This window comes from Adiantum capillus-veneris, chromosome 10 (assembly GCF_014529385.1).
Source record: "Adiantum capillus-veneris isolate H3 chromosome 10, ASM1452938v2, whole genome shotgun sequence".
NCBI classification, from domain to species: Eukaryota; Viridiplantae; Streptophyta; class Polypodiopsida; order Polypodiales; family Pteridaceae; genus Adiantum; species Adiantum capillus-veneris.
Window position 1 is genome coordinate 151,025,758 of NC_140940.1, and position 12,678 is coordinate 151,038,435.

A 12,678-nucleotide genomic window follows, 5' to 3' on the forward strand; every position below is an offset into this window, starting at 1 on the left:
GACCTGCTTTGCAAGAAATTGCACTAAAAAATTCTGCACAAAAGGACAATTGCTTGCGCAACACTGCTTGTGGTGGAAACGGAGGTCGAAATGAGCTTGAATGAAAATTTTGAGCAGACCAAGCTCTACACGCATTTTGGAAGTATTTGTCGACCTGCAGACGCTCATCAAAGCTCACCCAAATCAATCGAAGAAAGAGAACCGACGTGCGTTGGCAACGTTGACGACTATGCCTGGGAGGACGGAACCTACTCTGATACAAATTGTTGGATTTAGGGTTGCAAGGAAAAACACACAGCTTGAATAAGATAAAGAAGCTCAAGGCACACAACAAAGAATACACTGCTTAATGCACAATGGAAAGATAAGTTAGCCCTAGAATGATGGGCGAATATACAATGCATGGACAAAAACCTCCTAGTGAGGGAAAAATGCCTCAGTAGTCCTAAGTGTGTTCACTACCACACACATATATATATATATATGGTAACAGAGTCCTTGTACACAAGTTTTGATTTGTACATCACCTTGAGTGTCAGGCTGACCTGAGCATCGTCAAGGATCCTTAGTACCCAATAATACTTGCCTTTTCAAAAAAAGAGCTATACAAACACCAACCAGTTCTTTTTTTTGGCAAAACTCACAATTGTGAGTGAATTATATTGATCATCTCAAAAAATTACAAGAACTTGCCATGCTCGTGCCGAGCCATGACACCATCCAGAGACCAAACTTACATTACCTATCTAGGGAGCCACCCCTAACGACCTGTCCCCATGCTCTTGATACACCAGGTTCATTATCATGTTCTTCACTAATCTTCTGCTTTCATGATTTTCCCCTTACCTAAGCATTCCGCTGACAACAAGGCACAAGTAACCCTAGACCAATCATCTGAGTTTTGCTTGCGCCCAAGCGTCCATATTAGCACTCTGCCTTCTTGTATAATTTCTGCGAAGCTTGCCACCTCAGGACCTCCTTCGAACACACGGCGGTTCCTTGTTTGCCATACATTATGTAAAAAGCAAAACTTGATAATTTGAGTGCAAATTAGGATGGCAAGGCTACCCAAGTTCTTACCTCCAAGGAGTAAATCAGCCTTGAAAAACCAATTTTCCATGTTCTTTGGATCCACTTGCAAATTTTTCCTGTAAGGTCTCTGATAGCTGGGCATTCCATAAAAAGGTGGGTCAGATCCTCACTAGCCATCCTGCACCCCAAGCATCACTCTGTCCCTATCCCTCTCTCCTGAATCTTCACCCCCATCGGAAGAGCACCCCTAATTACTTTCCATAGAAATATCTTCATGTGATACGAAACCTTTGGCCCCCAGATGTTCTCCATTACTTGCTCCCACCTTTCGTACGACCATTGCTTTTTCCATATCTGTTAAGGGGGCTAGACCAATTATTCTTTAGCATCATTGTATGGTAAATGCCTGTAGAATAGGGTTTCCATAAGAGGCTGCTTCCGGGCCATTTCTAGGCATTCCAATCAAACTCTGAGTCACAGATTGGCATCAATGCACTGTCAAGCTCTTTCATCACTTTGTTGACTAGCAAAACCTCCAAGCTATTAAGTTGGAATTGGGTTACCAGAAGTTCTATGACCTTGTCCTTACCTCTTGCTAGAAATAAACTCAGGAGACACAAGTTATACTTAACATACACAACCCATCAATCTACTTACATTCTACGAAAGTATAAACAGGTACACCACAAGTACAGCCAGATCCGATATTTTAAAAGGACAACTTAAACATTGGAAGAGAGAGACATTTTCGGAAAAAGACAAAATTTCAGTTGTGCGTAAAAATTCAAGAAAAATATAAGCTGCTCTCCAACCAATCATGACTGGTTGTTTGACAATCCTTGACAAAGAGAGAGAAATTTAGAACATGTTAAATGGTCATCAAGATGGGTATACACCACTTGTACAAATATCTTTTCCACATCTATGGGTCTGAAATCCCATTTTTGTTATATGCAATGATGCATTCTCCAACTCACTGACATGGTGCGAGCACATAAAATCAGCGATAATTGAAAACTGGAAGAACCTTGAAGCCTTCCATAGTAACACTGTTTGAGTGTGTCAACAATCAGAATAATAACACACTGTTTTCAGGGGGAAGAAACTGACCCTTCAACAATTAGATGTGGAACAAGCTTCAGCACTAAATCAATAGGAATGGCAAAGTTTACACCAGATGACATGCCAGAACCTACATAAAAAGGATCCAACATCATCCTTAAAAGGCATAAGTGTGGAAGCAAGAAAGTCCTCGAATGTCTAAGAAGCTCCTAACAAACAATTCTGTTTAAACATATTTGGGTCTGGACAAATCAAACTAACCTTGGAGAGTAAACGTGGCTGTGTTTATTCCAATAATGCGCCCAAAGGAGTCAAGTAAAGGTCCTCCAGAATTGCCTTAGCAAATTGTAGTTAACCATCATCTTAATGATTAGGATCAAGAGATTACATGCTAAACAACCGAATTGTTAGTTACCAGCATTGATTGCAGCATCTGTTTGAATTGCTCCAGCGATAGAGCTTCCAGCAGGTGAAGGGATCTCTCTCCCTAAGCCACTGATCACCTGAATACAGTGGCAGAAAACTGAGACAGAAACTTACATCAACCTTGTAACAGCAAAGATACCCTCGAGCATATAATCAGAATTCCAATCCCTTACCCCAGTAGTTAATGTATGCTCGTACCCGTACGGATTCCCTATGGCAAAGCAGTTCTGACCCACCTTCAGTTTCTTAGAAGAGCCCAGTGTAAGTGGCCGAAGCACATCACCTGGTGCATCAATCTCAAATCAGATCTATCCAATCAGACTGTGTACAGTGAATTACCTAACTGATAGATATTTGAGCAAACATATGCAAAAGTTATTACTGAATAACTGGTACCTTCAAAACAGCTAGATCATGTGCAGCATCAATGCCAACAAGCCGTGCCACCTTGATCATAACATCACCATTAGGATAGAGAAGTGAAACCTGGAAAAATTGCACATTTGACTTTTTAGTCTTGCATGCAGAGCTTCAACCTCATAAAACTTTGTAAAAAATTAAAGGCATTACTCTCCCACTCAAAAGAGAGCTCTCAAACAGACAATGGGGTCACTTCTAAAAGGATTGACAGCTTTTGCTCACTATTAGAATATGGAGCAATTTCGGAGGCAACTCCACATACTTTTTGATTTTGCACAAGCGGGTGTCCTCTTCACTTTGTTCCTGTTTTCCTCCTCCAACTCTAGGAAGTGATCAGCGGCCATCACACCCAAAGCCTCATGCCACTTTTTTTGTTTGGCTGTCCTTCACTTGGTTCCTGTTTTTCCTCCAATTTTGGGACGATGGTTTAGCTGCTTTGAAAATTATGACAGCTGAGGAATGGTGTCCCATTTGAGCATTTAGTTTTGATGCTTTCACTCTTTTTAGATTCTTTATACCACTTTCTATCATACAGCCACATAAATTCAGGATTGGATAGACCCCATCCCATCCTTTCAAGCTAAGCTTTTCTTTAGGTTTAGCATTGCTTCTCTCCTAGATATGCTAGGGGGCTATGTGCCATGAAGGTACATACCATCACTGGATTGCTATATTGGATTTAACGGCGTGATCAGCAGGGTAGATCTCATACGTCAAACAGAACGAGTCCAACTCGTACTGTTCCGTACGTCTCGTACATTCTGTTCGGTAGTTTTTTGGTAACTGTTTCTAGCCATTGGCCCTTTTGACTGTTGACCATTGTCTGTTGAACACGCAGTTTTTGGGCCCGAATTTAGGCAGTTTGCCCACATTGGATTCCATTGTTGGGGCTCCTTGAGCTTTGCATGCTCCCCCTTCAACATGAATTCAGCCTATGTGACATTGATGCCACTTCTCTCATGCTCTAGCCTCTACCTATTTAAGCAATGCCTCTCCATCTTGTTCTCCAACACTTACAAGTTCTCAATGCTCTCAAGCTCTCCATGCGATGTTACATCTATGATCTAGTATGCTCAAGCCTTCAACCTCCCATGTTCTAGCTCTCAAGCTCTAGAGACTAGAGTCTTGCCTCTTCATCTCCTCTCCCTCCAATTTCTTTAAGACTAAAGTTTAAACCCAAGGGCCTAGGCCTTAGGCTTAAGAATTATTTGTTTATTTATTTTGAGCGTACATGAAGTTGTCGTACCGCACATCTTCGTACGTGTACAAAACGTATGGGACCGTACGAGACCACTTGGTGATCAGACATGGTGTAGTAGGGTATGCTTTGCTGGGCATGCTATGGAACCATGTATGATGTTGTCAGAGACCAACACTGGATTTGATCCACTAGCAAGGTAGTGCACTTAAGATTTGTTGCATTGAGCACCAAAACACTTGATACAGCACATTGGAATGATGTATCACCCCCTAATCTATGTTTTGTGGTTTATGTGATGTGATTATTTGCATCTGAGATGAATGACTACAACATTATCTCTAAGTGAGGTGAAGGTGTCTAGTGATTTGATTTTAATTGCATGATGGCACGAGGCATTAATTGTTAACAATGTTGATTGATTTTAGTGTATGCAGGTGTAGTTGTGGATGATTACTCTTGTTTAAGAAAGGGGTATGTGATGACTTGTGACGTGGCAAGGACCGGCTGGCACACATTCACACGAGGGGAGCGAAGTGGCCGAGCAATAGAGCCAAATCTCAGTGTGAGATCGAAACGTGGCAGATTTTGCACCGCAAATCACAGCCCAAAATGCAAGGCAGTATGGACAGATTATATGTGGCAGATTTTACAAGAAGAGCTTTGGCCGCAATTTTTGGGTCCAGTTAGTTAATGAAAGCAGATGCCTTTAGGGTATGTTTTTAGCAGTCCTTTTTAAGTTACTTCGTAGGGGAGTCCCTCCCAAATCCATAACCTCCAAAGTGCTGCCTCCTTGGCTGTGAAAACAGGGTCAACACAAGAGCACCTCCCCAAAGAGCCCACCACTCGAATAGGCTGCCAATGAGCATCCAAACGCCTATCAAGTGGTACCGCACCCTGAAATGTGAATCTCTAGTCATAGCCATGATGGCCAATCTCTACAATGTCAAAAACGAGAGTTCCATGCTTAGTGACAAGTGGCTGTCCAGAGGAGGGGTAAAAGACAGCCCACCACCCCTGATGAGGGGGCAAAAAAGCCTATCCCCCAATGAGGTCATGCCAGTGAGCAAGAATTGCAAAATCAATCTCTCACATACATGATCCCTTTGCGAATCCCATAGGTAGTTCCAATGATCTCTGCATTAACCAAGGAGGCCTCCGACCATCTACATAAAGATATTGCTGGACCATCCTCCCATCTGGCTTGATCAATAAGTCCTCTCTTCTAGCTGTTGGCTGTCACACAAGCATTCCAAATCAGTCGCTGCCTCTCAACTTCCTCCAAACAATGAGGTGGTTGTCGAATCAAAGCAGGAACCATAGTCATCCAAATCCTCAACAAGCAGCGCATAAACCGTGATAAATGAAACATATCCAAGGGTGCATCCCTGAAAAATGAAATGGATCATCATGCGCCAAAGGGCGTCACTGTCCATAAACCTAAAACGAGGAGAGGTACCTGACAAAGCATGGCATAAAAACTGCTTCCAAGGCTCAACCGGAGGAAACAAACCGTGGACTATGAGCTTGGCAAGCAATGCACTACTCTACATCTTGGGATAAATAATCCCCAAACAGCCCTTCTCTGTAGGCAACATCACGATGTGTCAGTGAACTCGCGGCCGTGTGTCTGTGGATCCATTTGACCCACTCCATAGAAAGTTACGCACTAAGCGGCGCAAAATGCCATGACTCCAGAGTGAAGAGTCATGCACGATGTAGTAAACCAAGCCATCGCAAGAAGAATCAGATTTACCAGAAGAGCTCTAGCAGCCAAATACAAATGCAAGGAAGACCAATGGCAAAGCTCTCTCTCTCTCTCTCTCTCTCTCTCTCTCTCTCTCTCTCTCTCTCTCTCTCTCTCTCTCTCTCTCTCTCTCTCTAGCAGCCAAATACAAATGCAAGGAAGCCAACCGGTATTTTTCTAAAGAAGAGGCCAACTCTTAAGAAAACCGGTATTTTCCTGGGAGATGACCTTACATTGGCACGAGTGGCACACATGCAAGAGTTGATGCCAGAGATCAGGGCAGCAAGAGAAAAGGGGAAAATCACCTTTTATAGAGGAGGGAAAGTAGTGGTTCTGGAAAAGCGCTCATCATGACGGTGCGAGACCTATGGGGCAACGCTCCGGATAGCGGCGTGGAATTGTAATGGATCATATAGACTAGATGTAGGTGCCTTTGAGGACAGCTTTAGGGACAGAGACATAGTTTTCTACTCAGAGACACACAGATACCGGGACAGCTTATGCCACATGTGAAGGGGTATTTATGGGAAACAACTGGTCGACCAGACAAGAGATCTCTGCGAGGTAGCCGGGGTTCAGGAGGAGTAGCAGTCTTATTTAAAGAGGAGCTGAAACCACTACTACAGATTATCAGGAAAGATGAACAAGCAAGGTATATGTGGGTGAGAATGAGAGCCGAGACAGGTAGATTTCTATATATCGCTATATGCTACTTCCCTCCAAGTACATCAGTCTACTCCTCACCTAAAGGACAGTCCCCTTTCTCCATATTGAATAATGACATATGGGAGTTGTTCTCTAGAGATGGAGACATCGTTCTCTTAGGAGACTTTAATGCCAGAACGGCCAACTCTCAAGCAGTATTCTATGATACTTCTGAGGAAATGCTCAGAGAAGTGGATTTTATCAGAGGAGGGGCTTACTAGAAACTCACAGGATAAAGAACACACTGAATATGGGAGACATCTCATGGAAATGGCAACTACACATGGTTTGGCCATACTTAATGGTCTAGAGAATTTCCCTTTATTTGGGGGATTCACATGCTTCCCGCACAGGCATGGGGCCAGTACAGAGCATTATGTCATGACTTCACCAAGCTTTATTTCTAGTATCGAGGACTTTAAGGTGGGACCCAGACCGGTTGGGACTGCGGTGGATCATGCTCTCTTGACCTTATCAATCTCCTTCCAATACAATGCCTCTCAAGTACGAAGGAAGAAGACACACACAAGATATACTTTCACGCCAGAGACTGATTCAATCTATGTGGAAAAGATCTATAACAGGATGTGGGCAGCCGAGCCAGTATATACTGTAGAGGAGATTACTTCTCAGCTAACAGAGATACTACATGGAGCAGCACAAGAGGCATACCCGCATACTCAGCCTGATCAGAAGAGAGGATATGGGAACATGCCTCAAAACAGTTGGTATGACGAGGAATGCAGAGAGACGAGAACCCAGGTCCAGAAAGAGCTTACACTTGGGATTATCACATATAAGCAGTCTCGGATTGCTCTTCGGCGTATAGTACGTTGCAAGAAAAGGGCATTTTTAGCCAAACTCGAGAAGGATTTATATCAGCTCTTCTTGAGTCAGGACTCACATGAGGCCTGGCGTTTATTTCACGAGCACTCATCACCTCCGACAATTACTTCTCCTGAGATTTGGGGTCAATATGTAACATCATTATATACGGTATCGAGACAGCCTCCATTAGCAGATCCGTTCGAGCCATGCTCTGCTACTAGTACTTTCTTTACTACGGAAATGGTGGAAAAAGCCATTGATAAGATGAAGACAAGAAGAGCATATAATCATGAGGGTTTAGTAGCAGAACATCTGATCCATGCAAGGGATCTACTTTCAGAAGTCCTTGCTCGTCTGTTTAATCGGGTCATGTGTGAAGGATTCCCTGAATCTTGGAAATTATCTACTATCGTACCTATTTTCAAGTCAAGGGACCCTATGATACCCGGGAACTACTGTACCATTATGGTGGGTCACACATTGACCCGACTGTACGCATCCATTCTGGAACAAAAATTGAGTAGATGGGCAAAGAATGAGGGCATAAGGGCAACGGGACAAGCTGGATTCAAGAGGGGTTATTCCACTTTAGATCATATTCTTACGCTCAGAGCCATTATTGAGGAAGGAAGAGCAAGCGGGAGAAGGATGTATTGTTGCTTTGTGGATTTTCGGAAAGCTTTTGATATAGTACCAAGGGCCAGATTGATGCGCAGAATGCAAGAGTTAGGGGTCCCCAAAGAGATTATCTGGGGGATCATGGCCTTATACGGGTCAGTAACTGGTTATGTACGTACTCCAGAAGGGGATTCCGACATTGTTCATTCCACCGTTGGAGTAAAGCAGGGATGCCCATTGTCCCCTACTTTATTTGGTATGTATATAGATGAGGTATCGGATTACATTGATAGAGAGGGTGACAGAGGTGCTCAACTTGCAGGGTCATGGATCCCTTTGTTGTTGTATGCAGATGATATTGTATTGATAACAGAATCGCCAGATGGAATGCAGAGGCAGTTAGATGCATTACATAAATTCGCGGAAGACAGCGGACTGTCGGTAAATTTGGGTAAAACCAAAGTTATGGTGTTTAACACCACACCGCAGTGGGTTAGGAGATCGGCACCTACATTTGCATATGGCCAGGATACAGTAGAGTACACAGACGCATACACATACCTTGGTGTGGTATTTACAGGACCGAAGTTTACTCTTAAGAAAGCAGCGGATGCTAGATTGTCCAGAGCCTCTGCGGCCTTGGGGGGGTTGGAGAGGATGTGTTCACAAGTGCAGTTTCAAGAACCACGAAAAAAACTTTGGCTCTTTGATACTATGGTGGCTTCGGCTATGCTTTATGGGGTCCAGATTTGGGGACCATCTGTGGATCAGGATAATTGGAAGTCAATGGAGAGACCTTTGGTATCTATGATTTCGCGAATGATTAGAGCCAAGGCCTCCGTACCACACACGATTACCCAAGCGGAACTAGCTGCCCCTTCGATAGAAATTGAAGCTCTTACCAGATCAGTGTCCTTTATACACGGTTTATGGGATACAAATAATTGCCGATATACTAGATTGGCCCTCAAATCCTCTCGACAATTAGCAATGAAAGGAGATACATCATGCTGGTATGCGCAACTATCCTCGTGGTTTCAGAGACACGGGTTCAGTATGGAAAGATTACCCCCCTTCCAATACTCTCTTGAGGCTCCATCACTGGCAATCACACGAACGGAGATTAATAAAATCATCTGCCAGGATCTTATACAGTTGGACACTAAGAGGACATGGGTAGACCCTACACAAGAATTGGGCACGAAGATGGCCGACTACAAAGAAAACTTCCTACAGATATCTGAAGATGGTTTTGTGATTCGCCCGAGCTACATGGATACCCACTTGTCTCACGGTTTGAGATGTGCTATTGGTCAAATTCGTACATCCTCACACCAGCTGGAAATTGAATTTGGCAGATTTAGGGGAATCCCACATGCGAGCAGAATTTACAAGTTATGCGGAATGGAGCCGAAGACAGAATTACTATGAGATACGCGGGCGTTTCCATTGCCTATTTAAAAAAGGCTTTGGACCTCTAAATAGAGTCATGCAATACCAAGATCAAAGGTGCTTAGGCCTGTACCTACTGGAACTACATCGGCACAGGGATAATCTAATGAGAAGACAAAGAGCACTACAGCCTCAGAGGCAGATCACAGATTTCTTCGGATCGAGAGAAGCAAGAATGGAAGGAGAAGCAAGAGGCCAGCACTGAGCACAAAGGAGTACCCACATTCAGACCAAAGGCACCCTCATTGACAGGGCGATTGAGCTTAGGAAATCGAGATGACCTCGACCGAGATGCAGAAGCACACTTCACCGGAGGAGACTACAACAAAGGATTAGAAGCATTCTAGCCAGACACCCAGAATGCTCCTAAGAAGCTTATCTAATACTTTGTATTTAGTTTTTCGCATTTATTTTCACACTTTTCAGACATTGTAACAGATTCACCACTTTTGTATCAGTTTGGTCTCATAGGTCACTCTGGCCTTTTGAAGACGTTAATATAACATTTCATTTCTCTCTCTCTCTCCGTTTATAGAGAGGAGATTTGAGACCGTCTATGGGAAGGCACAACTGGTACAGGCCTCTCAGTGGAGGAGTGCACCACTCTACTGACTGACACACTGCATGGTGTTGCATCCGTGGCATACCCACACACTCAGCCGGACAAGAGACGACATTCTAGGAGCATGCCCCAGAATAGTTGGTATGATGAGGAGTGCAGAGAGATGAGAGCCAAGCTTCAGAGGGATCTTCTTTTAGGAGTCATCACTTATAGACAGTCTCATATTGCTTCTAGACGCCTTGTGCGATTCTTGACTTACATGGCTCAGATGGACCTAGACTTATATCAGATGTTCTTGACTAGGGACTCAGGAGAGGCATGGCGACTCTTTCATGATCACTCCCCTCCCCCAGTGATAACTTCACCTGATGTGTGGACATCGTTATATACGATTCCAGGACAGGAACCCCTTCCAGACCCTACAGAGCCACGCCCATCTACGAGCACCTTCTTTACCACTCAGATGGTACAGAGGGCCATTGATAGGATGAGGACCGGGAGGGCATATGATCATGACGGTCTAGTAGCGGAGCACTTCATACATGCTAGGGATATGTTGATGAAGGTTCTTGCAGTGTTGTTCAATCGTGCCATGTGTGAGGGGTTACCTGAGACTTGGAGGTTGTCTACTATTGTGCCCATCTTCAAGGCAGGTGATCCTACAGAGCCTGGGAACTATCGCACTATTATGGTTGGACACACATTGGCACGGTTGTATGCATCCATTCTTGAGCAACACTTGAGTGATTGGGCAGAGGGTGAGGGTGTATGAGCAAAGGGTCAAGCCGGTTTCAGGAGGGGTTTCTCCACTCTTGATCATATTCTGACACTCAGAGCCATCAGTGAGGAGGGCAGGTCACATGGGAGGCAGATTTATTGTAGCTTTGTGGATTTCCACAAAGCATTTGACATGGTACCGAGAGCTCGATTGATGCGCAGACTGCAGGAGATGGGGGTGCCCATAGAGTTGATTTGGGGGATTATGGCTTTGTACAGATTAGTAATGAGACATGTACGCACTCCGGAAGGGTATCTGATTTAGTTCACTCTACTATTGGGATGAAACAAGGCTGCCCATTGTCTCCTACTCTATTTGGTATGTATGTTGATGAGGTGTCTGATTACATTGACAGAGAGGGTGACAAAGGTGCCTAACTGGCAGGGACGTGGATCCCATTGTTGTTGTATGCTTATGATATTGCGTTGATATCTAACTCACTAAAGGGTATGCAACGACATTTGGATGCACTACACAGTTTTGCAGAGGATAGTGGATTATGTGTAAACCTTGGTAAAACCAAGGTTATGGTGTTTAACACCACACCACAGTGGATCAGGAGATCAGCACCTACTTTCACGTATGGTCACGAGATTGTGGAGTATACAGATGCATACACTTACCTGGGAGTAGTCTTTACTAGGCCGAGATTTTCTTTGAGAAGAGCCGCAGAGACTAGACTGACTAGAGCTTATGCGGCTTTGGGAGGATTGGAGAGGATGTGTTCGCAGGTTTAGTTCCAGGAACCTAGGACAAAGTTATGGCTCTTTGATACTTTGGTTGCCTCTACTATGCTATATGGGGTGCAAGTTTGGAGACCTTTTGTAGGTCAAGAAGGCTGGAGACATATGGAGAGGCCCTTGGTATCTATGATCTCTCGGCTGATTAGAGCCAAGGCCTCCGTACCGCATGATATCATTCCAGCGGAGTTAGCTGGCCCCTCTATGGAGATTGAGGCGCTTACCAAATCAGTCTCCTTTGTACATAGCCTATGGGATACTACCAGAGATAGATATGCCAGGTTGGCACTAGAGTCCTCCAGACAGTTAGCTCTACAGGGGGATACATCATGCTGGTATACACAACTGACATCATGGTTTCAGACACATGGCTTCACCATGGACAGGTTGCCTCCTTTTCAATACTCTCTACAGGCACCCTTGATGTCCCTGCCACGAGTGGAGATCACTAGACTCATCGTCAGGATCTGATCCAACTGGACACGAGGAGGACATGGATAGAGCCGGTACAGGAGTTGGGCACAAAGATGACTTTCTATAGAGAACATCTTTTCCACCTCATAGAGGACGGGTTTGTGATTCGACCTAGCTATATGGACACACACCTTTCTCATGGTTTGCGGTGTGCCATTGGCCAGATGTGCACATCCTCACATCAGCTCAAGATTGAGATTAGCAGATTCAGAGGGATACCAGCAGATAGCAGGATATGCCGCTTATGTCATCTAGAGCCAGAGACAGAGCTAAATTACATATGCCATTGCACAGTGTACTATGAGATACGAGGCCGTTTCCATTGTCTATTCAAAGAGGGTTTTGGGCCTCTATCTAGGGTCATGAGTTATGAGGATCAAAGATGTCTTGGACTGTATCTACTTGACACAGGCATAGAGACACTTTACTGAGGAGAGCCGGAGAGAGACAGTCCCAGAGAGAGATTACAGATTTCTTTACACTAGATATTGGGCACCCAGAGGAGCAGCCAGAGGAGCAATCACCATTGCAGAGCTTTGCCCGCACTCATACTACCACTATTGGCATTCTCATAGACCGAGCATTCGAACTAGGGAGATCTAGAAGACCGCGATTGAGGAGAGGAGCTACACAGTA

At 44.4% G+C, this 12,678-nt stretch overlaps 1 protein-coding gene across 1 annotated transcript in view; it reads right to left on the reverse strand.

Moving 5' to 3' along the window:
• Positions 1 to 1,871: 1,871 nt before the first annotated feature.
• DEG5 (DEGP protease 5) overlaps positions 1,872 to 12,678 on the reverse strand; it is a 104,255-nt gene continuing 93,448 nt past the window's right edge. Inside the window, exons 4-8 of the mRNA XM_086522714.1 lie at positions 2,917 to 3,006; positions 2,694 to 2,816; positions 2,510 to 2,597; positions 2,356 to 2,430; positions 1,872 to 2,224 (exon numbers count right to left, since the gene is read on the reverse strand). Of these exons, the coding sequence (XP_086378840.1) occupies positions 2,124 to 2,224; positions 2,356 to 2,430; positions 2,510 to 2,597; positions 2,694 to 2,816; positions 2,917 to 3,006 (477 nt within the window). The 3' untranslated portion in view covers positions 1,872 to 2,123. The remainder of the gene's footprint in view (positions 2,225 to 2,355; positions 2,431 to 2,509; positions 2,598 to 2,693; positions 2,817 to 2,916; positions 3,007 to 12,678) is intronic.